The sequence below is a fragment of the Jatropha curcas genome, chromosome 3, assembly GCF_041381405.1.
Source record: "Jatropha curcas cultivar XTBG-Jc1 chromosome 3, XTBG_Jcur_1.0, whole genome shotgun sequence".
Taxonomy (NCBI): Eukaryota; Viridiplantae; Streptophyta; class Magnoliopsida; order Malpighiales; family Euphorbiaceae; genus Jatropha; species Jatropha curcas.
The window spans coordinates 30,762,819-30,778,648 of record NC_143153.1 but is presented as its reverse complement, the minus strand read 5'-3'; the positions used below and the strand labels follow the sequence as shown (position 1 = coordinate 30,778,648).

Here is a 15,830-nt window from a genome sequence, read left to right as displayed (position 1 = left end):
ATTATCAGCTTAATGGCTTTAATGTAACTGGACCTAACAAATTTTGCAGGTTGCGTCAGAAAACAGCTCTGCTTTTATTAGAGGAAACTTGTGGAGCACCAGGTGTCCTTAAAGAGGAGCTATAGGACCTTATGAGACAACAGCCAATAAGACATTTGGTGTTAAGCGTTATTTTGTGCCAGGTTTTTCAGGTCTAGAGTGCCACCTCTCCTCTCTGTTTTACGGGAGGAATTAATTTATGGTGTCTGTTCTTAATAAATAATCATTTAACCGAAATAACACGTACACGGTAGCACTATAATTTATTTAAGAGCTGTACTGTATGCATAATATAATCAAATTAAAGGGAAAAATTTCACAAGTAAATAATTTTTTTAGCCAAAAAAGTTATGACGTTGTTGTTGTTGTTATTATTATTATTATTATTATTATTATTATTATTATTATTATTATTATTTGATTTCTGAATAAATATGCTATATGCTTTTGGCATGAGACTAATATCTACAAGTATTTTCGGGGATCAACCCTCTGATCTTACCTTTAGTAAAGAATATAAAATGCTAAAAAGAGTTTAGTTTTTTTTTTTTTTTTTACATTGAAATATTGTTCATATATTATTAAGAGAAGAAACGAGTAATACAAGCGAAAATAATATTTCAAGTTCGAAAACAAGCCCTACTAGAAACTGATTTAGCCAAAACATGAGTTATATCATTTATTTATCTTTTAATCCAAGCTAACGTGACATTAGACATTTGGACTAAGAGTAATTTACATTCACATTGGACATTAGTTGTTAAGTGTATTCTTAAATATTTGATTCCTTGGATGTTTATAGAAAATCAGTTTTAAAAAGAAATTCCCGACATTGGAACGTATGAATGATCTGGACCAGCAACGTTCCTGCCAAGTTTTGAGACGTGGGATCCACAAGTCTCAGCCAAATAGTACTTGGATGTCGAACATTCGAGAAGGTGACCCATCTTCCCACGTGGACAGTGCTCGCGCTATGGGATGTTTGTCAGGTTAATGTCACCGTCAGATCTAGCTGTTCTTGGCTGCGTGTCGAGATCAAGGTGGTTGGTTCTCTATCCCAGGTGAGCACAGCAGGACCCTCTATCCTCGTGGAATCGGTCACTTTGCATGCCCATTGCATATTTATAATAAAATAAAACAATTATAATATAATATGTTGAATATAAGCCAAGGGTTATGGAATAGCCAACCTCCGATTAGACAGGAGAGCTCTTTAACTCGATTTTTTTTAATATATAATCTATTATATAATTTGGGCGGATTGAACTTTTCCATGAATGAAAAAAGAAAAAAAAAAAAAAGCCACATGCAATATAAAAATTTGTTTGCCTTGTTTGAAAACTTAAAAATCGATTGGCTAATTATATAATTTAAATAAGTAAATTCAAATTTGATTTGTAGTTCCTTTTGAAAAATAATGATTTGTTATTAAATGAATTTGAATAAGTTTTTCTGAAATTAAGCTTTGAGCAATTTATAAACGGACAATTTCATTTAAAACTCTAGTAACAAGATATAAATTTCTCAGAAAATATATAAATATAATTTTTTTAATCATCAAATTTTTTATAAATTTAGTTAGGTCTAATTTTTATAGTAATTCGATTTTGATTGGTTAATTTATAGTTTTAGTTTTTTTGTTAATGGTTTGATTAATTAAATAATAAATTTAGATCACAATAAAAAAAATATTAGTCAAGAATTTTTCTATCGAATATGCTACGTACGGAATAATAAAAAAACATTTTCATTTCTCATGAATTATCAACAGAATGCAAAATCAAAATCTTTTGCCGTTGATCTTACGTTCTTATGCAAATCAAAACGTCTCAATTGAGATGTCTGAAGCTTCTAAGCAAAAACTGCATTTATCATAAGAATCACAAGTAAAAAAAAATAGTCATCATGTACTAATTTTGTTATACAAGAAATACCAAAAATAATATAATGAAGTAATTGGTGAAAGTGACTCCTTGAATGTCATTACGAAGCTTTGGAAAATAGAGAAAATGTGATTTTGCCTAAAAGAGTATGTCTTTAATTAGTTTTTTTTTTTTGAAGCAGTAACTCAGAATATGCACATTCCTCTTGCTTGTGGTCTTCAATTTCTGTATTTGGAGAAGGTTTAACAACCAGCTCATGCATCGTGTAATGACTCCCACATCAAATTTGGAAATTAACCCTAACTATTTTTGTATAAGTGTAGATATCCACCTTACGTACTTAACTTGCTAATCTTTTGGGAAGAGTATATATGATCTAATAAAAGGTAATATTAGATTAGAACTGACCTAATAATGATATTATTAAATCACATAAAATAATATTTTAGTTTATATTTTCAGTTACAAATCCCGCCGAGTACTTATACATTTTAATTTTGGATCATATTTACCGATAAAAGTTCGGAAATTTTGAGTAAGTTTTGAATAAATGTATTCAAATATGTTTAAAATATTAGTGTTATATATGTGTCTAAAATTTTAAAATTTATTTTGGAATACTCGTATTTGAACTTATTTAAAATATTTATATATGTTTAATATTCATTGCTCAAGTTATACCCTCCTATTGTATGAGTGTATTTGAGCTTCCCCTTGGTTTGTGTGACGACTTGCAAAGAATTATGAATGGGTATTGATGGGGAAGAAGAAGGAAGGAGGGAGGGGCATTCATTAGTTATCTTGGGATAGGATGTGTGGCAGGAAGAGGGAGGGTGGAATGAGTTCTCGTAATTTTCGTGGTTTCAATATGGCTATGCGACGTAAGCAGGGGTGGAGATTGATTACCGACCCTAACACGCTTCTTTATAAGGTCTTCCAAGCTAAATATTTTCCTAATTGCGATTTCCTTAATGCTAATCTAGGTAATAATTCTAGTTTTGTCTGGACAGGTGTGTTGTCTTCTAGCATAGTTTTGAAACAAGGGGTGAGATGGAGAGTAGGAAATGGTGAGAGTATTTTTATCGCTAGAGATCCATGGCTTCCAAAGGAGGGTTCTTTTTATGTGGAGGATGGGGGAGATTTTGTTGATCAAAATATTAGAGTAAAGAGCTTATGGTGGTGGGGGAAAGGAAATGGGATATTGGCAAGCTTATGTCGTTTAGTGTTAGAGATATGCATGTAATTCTTAATATTCCTCTTAGCTTTAGAAATCATGGCGACAAAATTTTGTGCCATCATGAGAAAAGGGGTATGTATAGTGTCAAACCCGGGTACTTTGTAGCACTTCAAAGTCTTGGGGAGAATGCATACCCGAATGGATGATAATTTTTTGGAGTAGAATTTGGAAATTGGATGTACCTCTTAAGGTGAGGGAGTTTATGTGGCGGAGTTTGCGGAATATATTGCCTACTAGGATAAGATTGAGGAGCAAAGGGGTAGATATTTTGGCTAGGTGCCCTTTTTGTGAAGAAGGTGAGGACGTTAATCATGCTTTACTGCAGTGTGAGAGAGCCAAAGGGATTTCGAGACATGGAGGCTTTAGAGATTTTCCCACTAACGGTTATTTTGTAGACTATTTCATGCAGGTCCTGGAAAGCTCCAATACTTCACGCGTCAACTTATTTGCTATTCTTGCGTGGCAGATTTGGCAGTCAAGGAACAACTTCATTTGGAACAACAAAGCAGAATCGTGCTTTGCGAGTCATGCTAGAGCGGTCTTGTGTTTCCGTCAGTATGAGGCAGCTTGTGCATCCAGTCTTCATGGTCAAGTTTCGCAGAGTCCAGGTCAGGTCCATCGAAGCTATAGATAAGACGTTGTGCATGTCAATGACGCATGGCACTACCACGTTGATGGAACAGTTTTTAGTGAAGCCTAGTTAGCCGGTTATAGGGCAACCTTCGAGGACGAGGAGGGCATCTTTTTTCGTGCATTATCTGGCTTTTACGAGGGATGTCCCAGTCCAGCAACTGTGGAAGCCTGGCAATCCGTAAGTCTTTAATCTACATGACTGAGAATATGCTTGGTTTTGGGGTTGTTTATTTAGATTCTCAAGTGGTATTTTTCGCTTTACAGCCCAGTTTAGTTGATATCTCCGAGTTTGGTTTAATTATCTCTGATTGTAAACGATTGCTAGACTCTAAAATTGAGATTCACGCAATGTGAGTAAGGAGACAAGTTAACATAGATGCCCATTGCATGACTAGAGATCCTATTGTTATGCTCGTGTTCAAATAGGGGATAGTATACCTCGGTGTTTGTTGAAATATTTTTCCACAAAATAATGATATTCATTTCTCATTTCAAAAAAAAAAAAAAAAGTTATCTTTTGATACTTGTTACTTAAACGGGTTTCAGCAGATACCAAATACCCGACAGCCTTAAATCCAAACCCAAACCCATATCAAATTCAAATTTAATATACTCATCTCATGCTCATTTAATTTAATTAATAAGTAAATCCATTTTAAATGAGTTTTATGGGTTGAGTACCCATGAAAACTCGGCCTACTTTAGACATACAATAAGTATTTCAATTTTTTATAAAATAATAAATTTGTAATCCTAAATTTTAGTTGAATTTTTAAATATTTAAAATTTTATTATTACTTATTATTAATAAATATGCTTTCTTTTCAAAAAAAAAAAAAAAAAAAAAAAGATGGAGGATTGAAGAATTGGTGATGTACAGGAATAATTCTGTATCATATTGGAGGATTGAACCTCATATATTATAAACATTACGTATAGCTCCTAACAGTCTATCTGCGATTTCTGGCCCAAACAATCTTGGGAAAGAAATTCCCAAATCATTCTCAATAGTTTTCTTCTTAACAATCTCATCCCTCTTTTTCAAATAACCTTTCTCCTCCGCGTTCACCTCTCTCCCTCCACAAGCACAACTATCCAACCAGATCCCAAAAACTTCCTTTGCAACAGGACCTATGTGATTTTTTATTATCTCCTCCATGCGATCTCCTCCATCTGCCTCAGTTTCTGCGCGAATCAATATTGCTGTGGGTGAAAAGAGGCTACGGATATAAAGCGATGAAGAGACATAAGGTTGAATCTCAGGGAGCTTCTGAAGCATTTGCCTGTGTGAGTCCAACTGAGATTTCTCGTAGAAAGTTTCGAGGTAGTCTGGATAAAAGACAGGGTCTTTTCGTGGAGGCAAATCAAGAATAAGGACTAGTGATGTCGGACTACTCCTGATGAGGTCCATTGTGATGTTTGGTGCATCAGTTGAAAGGTTCAAATAAGCTGAAATGTTTGTAATGTTCAATTCTGCACCAGTTGGTAGCTTGCAATGTAGCCAACTTCCTAGTATGAAATCAACCTGACAAATACCATATCAACAGAACAAAAGTTATTAACAAGAAGACTGAAAGATACTTTTTTATAATTTTAGTAAAGAGAAGCTGGAAAATATCAGAACTTTCTTATGAATTAAGTACTGAAAAACTGTGGATTTCTTCAGCAACTAACTAAAAATAGAATAAATCAGCCAAGTAAAAACTGGCTGCTGTATGTTAATTGTTTAGGAATGGGTTCAGCTAGCAATCTGCCTCAATCAATTCAATCTCAACCATATATGAAGACGAAGGAAGTAAAAGTATGAACCAAAACGCTCAATCTCAAAATACGTTGAGCAGAGACTTTCTGAATTTCTCACATAAAGAATAATATAAGACTCAATCCAGGTCATTGACTCAAGCTTGGATTATGAAAGCATCATCTCAGAGTAGAACCCTTTTCAACCCTTGCATCAACAGTTCCTAATACCACAAAACTCACTGAGAATCCACACCCAGAAGAGCTGAAACAAACAATTCTGAAGGAAAAAGACTCAGAGCCTAAAATGAAGATCCAAAATCACACGATATTGAACTAAGTATACCAGTACTGTAGAGACTTCCCAAGGCTTCCATGCTTTGTATGTGAAGTTATTACTATCAGTTTGTTACTTTTTCAAGAATCATTGAGCCCCATTACTCATAGGTTGTTTAAACTTGCATAATATGCTTGAGGCTTGTTAACAGCATAAATACAGCTTACCTTGTAATATTCTACACAGAGTAAAGAATTCTGACAAATCATCATTCAGTACTTAAACCAGATTGAAAGCTTAAAATAAAACTAACAATAGCACTTTTGCGTCTGATTTGTAGAAATCAGCATCAATAATTCGAATTCTTAAATCAAATTATAGTCTAAAGTTATGTTTGGAAAAATGGAATTCACTTAATTACAAATGAATTTCATATAATCAATTTTTAAATAAACTCGAAAGCGAAATATATTAAGTAGTAAATATAGAAATTCACTGGCTAATTCTACTGATACTAATCAAATCCATATTTTTATAGTCTTGCTAATACAGAGTGGGTTTAAAATCTTATCACTTTTGGTAGGAGACTACTAAAAAGAATTAAAAAAAAAAAAACAAAATTTAAAATGAATGTTTATGCATACCAAACATATGCATGAAGTAACCAAAAGATCGAAATTTCAAAGGCAGTGCAAGGAAATTACTTACAGGGGAATATTGGTTACCGGATCTGATATGAAGCGAGTTTCGGGCGGTTCCAGTTTCGTTCTGGCAGTATTGTACGTCGGGTGGAAGAGTACATGGTAGGAGTTGCGAGCCAAGCCGATTCTCTACTGTAGATACAAGATCAACCATCAAAGCCTTGTGCGAAGCCGAGACGAAAGGGTATTCCATGAGCTTTGCACGTCCCTGATTGTGCTGATCCATTGAGGAAGATGAAAAGGCAGAGATTTTGGTTGTGGATAATTTGAGTAGAGGTGAAGGAAGGGAAGAAAAACAAATTGGAAAGTGTGAAGTCTTGAAGAAGGTAAAGCTGACAGCCATTGCATTTGTAGCCACAGCCACAGCCACAAAACAAAATCTACACTCTCCTGATATTTATGGTTACTTATCGTCTCCATTTTTATTTTCTTCTAGTCCATGGACATGAAAGGGAAGGTTTCGAAGCTGACACTCGTTAGTTTTTAACTTTTTTACTTTCATTTTAGACAATGAATATTGGTAACAAGTTTTAGTCCATGGAGTCTCTGCTTGGCGCTTTCAAAGTGCTATGTTTAAAATCAAATTTTATAAAACTTTTTGAAATTAATTTTGATTTTGTCAATTGAAATTAAAATATTTTATAGGAAAAAATTAATATTAAACTCTTAAAAGTAATATCATTTCAAAATTATTCAATTACATAAATGTCATTTATAATTTGTATTTTAATCTCCTAAAATTATAATATTATTTATTATTTTTGAATAAATAAAACTAATTAGGAGCCAATTATATAGTCTGGTTATTTTTTTTTATTATTATTGTCTATAAATGGAAGGTCTCGAGTTTAAATTCTCTCGACTACAAAAATTTTTACTCAACATATTATTTCGGCATATTGTATCTCTAATGAATTAAAAAGATAAAATAAATTGAATGTAGTAGTATTAATTTAATTTAATTAATTTTTTTTGCATAGCCTACAATGATTTCCAAATTAGAAAATTTAATGATTTAAATTTGGTTTATTTTTCAATCAATTAGAATTAAATTATTAATTGTTCATACCTAATAATAGATGCCAAATCATTAAAAAAATCTCAAACTTTGCCGCTAATTTTAATTGTAGCGTAAATCTAACTTTTTTCTCCTATTATTTTGAATTTAAATTTTAGTTACAATAGTATCCGAATATCAAATTTTATTCAATTTAATGAACAAAATATTATTTTTGTGGGACCCAATTTAATCTTTTTTCCAAATTAGACTCTTTTCCACCACTACTTATAAATAAATAAAATATTTATATTTATTTGTATAAATAATAAAATAAAAATAATTTATTCATTTTAAATAAAATATTTTTATTTATTAATTTATTTATATTGACAACAAGTAGTGATTTCCTAAAAAATAAAATGACATTGTGAAATCTATTTTTATAAGAGATCTAACATAAGTAGTAGAAACAAAAACTTAAACTAATATTCTACGCTTATAACTAACTGAAATTTATTAATTTATTTGGCTTTTTATGAATTTAAATTTCTAATCAATATTAGTTAGGTTATTATTAAACTGTGAATTTTATTCAATTAGTTAGGTTGTTGTTAAACTCTGAATTTTTAGTTAATTTGACTATAAGAGAGAGTATAAATCTAATGAAAATAATATTTTATTTATCAAATTGGATCCAATTTGAAATTAAAGAGTTATTGCAACTAAAATTAAAGTTCATAATACTAGAAGAAGAAGATTGAATTTAAGGTACAATTGAAATGAAACGCAAAATTTGGAGTATTTATAATGATTTAGCCAATAATAGAAGTGAAATACCTTTGGGAAACTCATCGACACAAAAAATGTTTCAAAAAAATTAAGTTATTTGTATAAAATTAATAATACTCACATATTGTTTAAAAATTAAGATATTTTTTATTATTATTTATCACTCTCATATAATGAAATAACCAGAATTTTTATTTTCAAAGATTTTTCGTTTAAATTTAATAAACTGACAGCGTGGAAAATGTATTTAAATATTTAAACGTGAATTAATAATTTGTACAGTGATAAACCGAATCGAAAACCAATTGAAAAATGAAAAATCAAACAAAACCAAGATTTGGGCCGAATCGAATCGAAATCAAATCGAATCAGCCCAAACCACTTCTAGAAGCCTCTCCCCTCTATATCCAGCGCAAACTTCACCCTCCCCTCACCATTTCTGCAACACCTCCAGCAGCGCCACCACTGCCACCTCCTCTTCTTCTCTTCCTCCTTTCTCTTCTTTTCTTTCTTTCCTTCTCCTTTCTCTTCACCTGCGTTGCGTTTCTGGCGAGAAACAGAGCAGCAGCAGCGGCACCAGGTCGATCGCGCCACCTCGCTGCCGCTCGCCGTCGCAGTAGCTCCGCCAGCACCGTTCCTCAGTTCCCGTTCAGGCGAGCACAGTTGACAGGAGCAGCACCACAGTCGATCTATCGCGCCACTGCCCTGCCGTCGCTCCAGCGCGCCTCCGACCACCAGGAACGGGTCTGTCAAGCTTCATCGCGCCGCCTCATTCTCTCTCTGCCACTGCCAGTCAGATCCGGCCATTTGCTTGCAGTTCCAGCGCGCGTAGCTCCGATCCTCGATCTAGCAAAATTCGACAAAAATTATATTTTGGGGTAAAAATCAATTTTAATAATTTTAGTTACTTGAATTAATTTTATTATTGTAGTTAATTAAATTTTATGTAGCGAAATTAATTTAAGTAGTATTAATTTGTTGATTAATAAAAATATTTAGTTAGTAATTTTAGTTATTTAGTTAGTTAAAATTAATTCAAAATAGTTATTGATTAATTAATGTGAAGTAACTATTGATTAATAAAAACAATAGTTAGTTAAACTTAGATTCAGTATTAAATAATTTATTGAGGAATTTTGATAATAATATTATGAGTGGAATGAAATGAGAAATTAAGAGTTGAAAGTAATGTTGATATTGTTATTCGGACGGAGGATGGGAAAAATTGAATTGATTGATTGCCCGATGGATGGGCTGTGTGGTTTGGAATTATTGGTATATTGTTGATATTTTAACAGGTAGATAGTCCAATTTTTAGGGGAGATGCTGCCGAAATTTCGGCAGAAAATAAAATAAATTTCGGTAGAAAACAAAACAACTTTCGATAGAAAAATAAAATAAATTTCGGTAGAAATTAAAATAGATTTTAGTAGGAAATAAAATAGAATTCAGAAGAAAATAAATGAAATAAAGTTAGAGAAATAAAAAAATTTATTACAGAAAAGAAATTAAATATCGAGATTAAATTACGTAGAAAAATTTAGAATATAAAATAAAAATATTAGAAGGGTAAAGAAATATTTTGTCTGATAGAGTTATTTCTTTTTGTGTCATTCTTACTTTGCTTAGATCGCCCGGGTCCATCTAGTGCTCCTCCAGGACAACATCAAAGCTAGAATTTCGCTCTCCATCACTGTGAGTAATAATAAATAATGCATATCAACACTGCATTTGCATAACATTTATTCATAAACATTATATTTTTATTTACATATTTACAATATATTACAAGTATTTTATCATATATATTATGTTACGATCATTATAATTATACTTATATATAATTGTGCATTTGGATGAAATTGGTGTAATACGTTGAAAGAATTGTTTGATTACTTGTGCTGTGCATATACTGTGCCTTGTTTGTGTGGAATTGGGATGAAGTGGGTCACCATGGGTTTGTGAGACTGTTTCTGTTATACGGATCCTGATTCTGATTTCTGTTATATTCTGATTCTGTTATATGGATCCTGATTCTGTTTCTGTTAGCCGGGTAAATGGGAGATCGGCGCCCCCGTGTGCACCTACCGTTACCGTTACTGTTAACCACAGGTTGGCTTCTTTATTGGGCGCACCGGATAATCTAGATTTGATCGCAGCCCGCAGGGTGGCCTCCTGTTGTGAGCGCCTGATGATCTAGATTTGATGGAGACGACCGGGTTGCCTCCTGTTGGTATGGAAAGGAAAAGAGAGAATGGAAAAACAATGAGAGGGCTGGTCAAGTGAGGATTAGACCGGTCGGCCAGTATGGGGGATCGGCTCCCTGGTGCACACGTGAGAGGATGAGCCATGTGGGAGGACGGCTCATCGGGGGTTCGGTGACTCCACTGACTAATTTCCACGTGATGTGACTATTTGAAGGTGATATTGTTTGTGGGTGCTGATGTAATGTCATATGATTGACTGTTGTGTGTTCATTCAGTATACTAGGGTGCATTTTGCTTGACTGCATGTGGTGTGTATTATTTATTATTATTCACTGAGTTGCAAAACTCACCCCCCCCTCTTTTTCACCAAACCTCTCAGGTACTAGGAAGCAGCGGATTCAACTGAAGCTCTGCAATCTTCTCCGCAGAGTTATAAATGTAAACTTTATATTTCTGTCATTTAATTTTGGATGTATAAATTATTCTATTATCAGAATATTATTGAACTCCGCAGTTATAGGGTCGTGTATTTCCAATTGGGCCTTGCCGTATGCGTTGTTTTATAAACGGTTGGTTGTATTATTAGACACAGGAGAATCAGTATGCCCATATTATGAACGTGATTGATAATGACTAGGCCCAAACTAAATTTTATTGGAGATAATTAAAATTGGGCCGGGTTGTATAATATTTATTTACATTTATATCTTAACTTGTATGGGCTTACTGTTTCTATTAAATGGTATGGAATGTATAGTTGAGTAATTAGGCTAACTACGGGCCTCGGGGGCCTTATGCTTACCTGGGCCCTAGTGCCGGTCCGGCCCACGGAAACGGGTCGTGACAAAGGTGGTATCAGAGCAAAAGTTCATAAGTCTAGATGTAACTGCGGAGTAATTCCTGTCATGTCTTGACATAGTCTTCCTTGCTTTCGTCTTCAGCGTCGTTCGCAATCAGGTTAGAGTCAAGTTGTTTAATGAGTAAAATTGTATCCTTGTTCTTAGAGATGTGATTTAGTTACTGATGCTAACGGGATGGTTTAAACAAAAATCCTTATATGGAATAAATAATATTCATATGTAATTTAAGTATGTAAGAAGATAAGTTATATAGGATTAATAAGTTGAAGTTAGATGATGAAAGTGTGCTATTTTTATTTAATACGTGTTGAATGTGGAATACATCTATAAGAATGCATGAGTGTATGTATATGTGTGCCTATAGAAGGGGTATGTTGAGAATGAATTGATAGTGTGAATTGATAAGAAAACTAGATGGTTCTAATTCAAGGACATTAGGATTTATTTAATTAGAATATTGATTTTAGCATATCTGTTTGATGAAGTTTACGTGATGTTGGTTGGTGGAATTTATTATAACTATGGAGATAAGCACTTTTCTGCATGAGATATATATTATCTTGAGTAGTAAATTTGATTGCATATGTGGATTCTTATATCAGTAAGATTAAATACTTGGTTTGTGTATGAGTTTCTTATGGAGTGATGATCTTTGCCTGTGATAGCTGGTGAGTGAATAAATGACGATACATCAATGTAAGGACACATGATATAGAGCTAATGAGATTAATAACTCTTACTTGAGCAGAGGTTATAAGTGATTAAAATTCTTACGTGTAAAGGTGAATATTAGTGTTGAATCTGTGCTTTAGGTTATGAATATTTGACGACTTGTAGATATAATACAACTCAAGTTTAAATTAACTATGGTAATAAAGTAGGTAACTTTGGGGCTAGATTCATCTCATAATCATCCTACCCTCCCTATAAATTAGATTTGCTTCCCATTGGTTTGTCTTCGTAAATTTAATAAAAATTAGTTCCTCTGGTCTGACTAACGAACTCAAAAATATTTATCTCATCTTCTTGATTCATCCTTCTAGCTGCTCAGAAGAACAAGTATTCTACTAAATGTGAATGTAATAACTTTTATCAGTTGCAGCATTATGTGAGAAGCACAACCACCATTGTTTCCTAGTTACTTGTTACTTTTAAAATTCGAGGACGAATTTTTATAAGGGGGGAAGACTGAAATAACCAGAATTTTTATTTTCAAAGATTTTTCGTTTAAATTTAATAAACTGACAGCGTGGAAAATGTATTTAAATATTTAAACGTGAATTAATAATTTGTACAGTGATAAACCGAATCGAAAACCAATTGAAAAATGAAAAATCAAACAAAACCAAGATTTGGGCCGAATCGAATCGAAATCAAATCGAATCAGCCCAAACCACTTCTAGAAGCCTCTCCCCTCTATATCCAGCGCAAACTTCACCCTCCCCTCACCATTTCTGCAACACCTCCAGCAGCGCCACCACTGCCACCTCCTCTTCTTCTCTTCCTCCTTTCTCTTCTTTTCTTTCTTTCCTTCTCCTTTCTCTTCACCTGCGTTGCGTTTCTGGCGAGAAACAGAGCAGCAGCAGCGGCACCAGGTCGATCGCGCCACCTCGCTGCCGCTCGCCGTCGCAGTAGCTCCGCCAGCACCGTTCCTCAGTTCCCGTTCAGGCGAGCACAGTTGACAGGAGCAGCACCACAGTCGATCTATCGCGCCACTGCCCTGCCGTCGCTCCAGCGCGCCTCCGACCACCAGGAACGGGTCTGTCAAGCTTCATCGCGCCGCCTCATTCTCTCTCTGCCACTGCCAGTCAGATCCGGCCATTTGCTTGCAGTTCCAGCGCGCGTAGCTCCGATCCTCGATCTAGCAAAATTCGACAAAAATTATATTTTGGGGTAAAAATCAATTTTAATAATTTTAGTTACTTGAATTAATTTTATTATTGTAGTTAATTAAATTTTATGTAGCGAAATTAATTTAAGTAGTATTAATTTGTTGATTAATAAAAATATTTAGTTAGTAATTTTAGTTATTTAGTTAGTTAAAATTAATTCAAAATAGTTATTGATTAATTAATGTGAAGTAACTATTGATTAATAAAAACAATAGTTAGTTAAACTTAGATTCAGTATTAAATAATTTATTGAGGAATTTTGATAATAATATTATGAGTGGAATGAAATGAGAAATTAAGAGTTGAAAGTAATGTTGATATTGTTATTCGGACGGAGGATGGGAAAAATTGAATTGATTGATTGCCCGATGGATGGGCTGTGTGGTTTGGAATTATTGGTATATTGTTGATATTTTAACAGGTAGATAGTCCAATTTTTAGGGGAGATGCTGCCGAAATTTCGGCAGAAAATAAAATAAATTTCGGTAGAAAACAAAACAACTTTCGATAGAAAAATAAAATAAATTTCGGTAGAAATTAAAATAGATTTTAGTAGGAAATAAAATAGAATTCAGAAGAAAATAAATGAAATAAAGTTAGAGAAATAAAAAAATTTATTACAGAAAAGAAATTAAATATCGAGATTAAATTACGTAGAAAAATTTAGAATATAAAATAAAAATATTAGAAGGGTAAAGAAATATTTTGTCTGATAGAGTTATTTCTTTTTGTGTCATTCTTACTTTGCTTAGATCGCCCGGGTCCATCTAGTGCTCCTCCAGGACAACATCAAAGCTAGAATTTCGCTCTCCATCACTGTGAGTAATAATAAATAATGCATATCAACACTGCATTTGCATAACATTTATTCATAAACATTATATTTTTATTTACATATTTACAATATATTACAAGTATTTTATCATATATATTATGTTACGATCATTATAATTATACTTATATATAATTGTGCATTTGGATGAAATTGGTGTAATACGTTGAAAGAATTGTTTGATTACTTGTGCTGTGCATATACTGTGCCTTGTTTGTGTGGAATTGGGATGAAGTGGGTCACCATGGGTTTGTGAGACTGTTTCTGTTATACGGATCCTGATTCTGATTTCTGTTATATTCTGATTCTGTTATATGGATCCTGATTCTGTTTCTGTTAGCCGGGTAAATGGGAGATCGGCGCCCCCGTGTGCACCTACCGTTACCGTTACTGTTAACCACAGGTTGGCTTCTTTATTGGGCGCACCGGATAATCTAGATTTGATCGCAGCCCGCAGGGTGGCCTCCTGTTGTGAGCGCCTGATGATCTAGATTTGATGGAGACGACCGGGTTGCCTCCTGTTGGTATGGAAAGGAAAAGAGAGAATGGAAAAACAATGAGAGGGCTGGTCAAGTGAGGATTAGACCGGTCGGCCAGTATGGGGGATCGGCTCCCTGGTGCACACGTGAGAGGATGAGCCATGTGGGAGGACGGCTCATCGGGGGTTCGGTGACTCCACTGACTAATTTCCACGTGATGTGACTATTTGAAGGTGATATTGTTTGTGGGTGCTGATGTAATGTCATATGATTGACTGTTGTGTGTTCATTCAGTATACTAGGGTGCATTTTGCTTGACTGCATGTGGTGTGTATTATTTATTATTATTCACTGAGTTGCAAAACTCACCCCCCCCCTCTTTTTCACCAAACCTCTCAGGTACTAGGAAGCAGCGGATTCAACTGAAGCTCTGCAATCTTCTCCGCAGAGTTATAAATGTAAACTTTATATTTCTGTCATTTAATTTTGGATGTATAAATTATTCTATTATCAGAATATTATTGAACTCCGCAGTTATAGGGTCGTGTATTTCCAATTGGGCCTTGCCGTATGCGTTGTTTTATAAACGGTTGGTTGTATTATTAGACACAGGAGAATCAGTATGCCCATATTATGAACGTGATTGATAATGACTAGGCCCAAACTAAATTTTATTGGAGATAATTAAAATTGGGCCGGGTTGTATAATATTTATTTACATTTATATCTTAACTTGTATGGGCTTACTGTTTCTATTAAATGGTATGGAATGTATAGTTGAGTAATTAGGCTAACTACGGGCCTCGGGGGCCTTATGCTTACCTGGGCCCTAGTGCCGGTCCGGCCCACGGAAACGGGTCGTGACATATAATTATTGTTTATTATTTAGAGGTATAGGCATTCTTTCATGAAAAAAACAATAAATTCTATTATTTTTAAGAAATTACCGAAAATTTCTTTTTTTTTTTACTATTTAACTGGATATTTATATATATATATATATATATATATATATATATATATATATATATAAATTAAAACCTGAAAATTAGGTCTTTAAAAATTTTAAAATTTTTGAATAAAAATTTTTTAAATAAAAATATAGATATAAATAGTTAAGACTTTGTTTTGTATAAAACTTTCTATTTTTAATCTATTTAGTTCTATATATATTTGATAACAATAGAATATGATACTAATTTGAGTGAGAAATTCTTAGTGTCATTAACTATTTTCATAGATAATTTATCTCTTTATATAT

At 33.5% G+C, this 15,830-nt stretch overlaps 1 protein-coding gene and 1 long non-coding RNA gene across 2 annotated transcripts; one reads left to right on the top strand and one right to left on the bottom strand.

Moving 5' to 3' along the window:
* Positions 1–4,667: 4,667 nt before the first annotated feature.
* ACD2 (accelerated cell death 2 (ACD2)) lies at positions 4,668–6,961 on the bottom strand. The gene is made up of 2 exons (XM_012223837.4): positions 6,518–6,961; positions 4,668–5,317 (listed from the first exon to the last, which is right to left on the bottom strand). The coding sequence occupies exons 1-2, from the start codon at positions 6,851–6,853 to the stop codon at positions 4,706–4,708; spliced, it is 948 nt and encodes a 315-aa protein (XP_012079227.1). The 5' UTR covers positions 6,854–6,961; the 3' UTR covers positions 4,668–4,705.
* A 1,798-nt stretch (positions 6,962–8,759) lies between these two features.
* On the top strand, positions 8,760–15,125 carry LOC119369227 (uncharacterized). Its single transcript, XR_016320045.1, has 5 exons — positions 8,760–9,177; positions 9,929–9,994; positions 10,886–10,944; positions 14,011–14,076; positions 14,969–15,125. It is a non-coding gene; the product is annotated as an uncharacterized LOC119369227 (long non-coding RNA).
* The last annotated feature ends 705 nt before the right edge of the window (positions 15,126–15,830 follow it).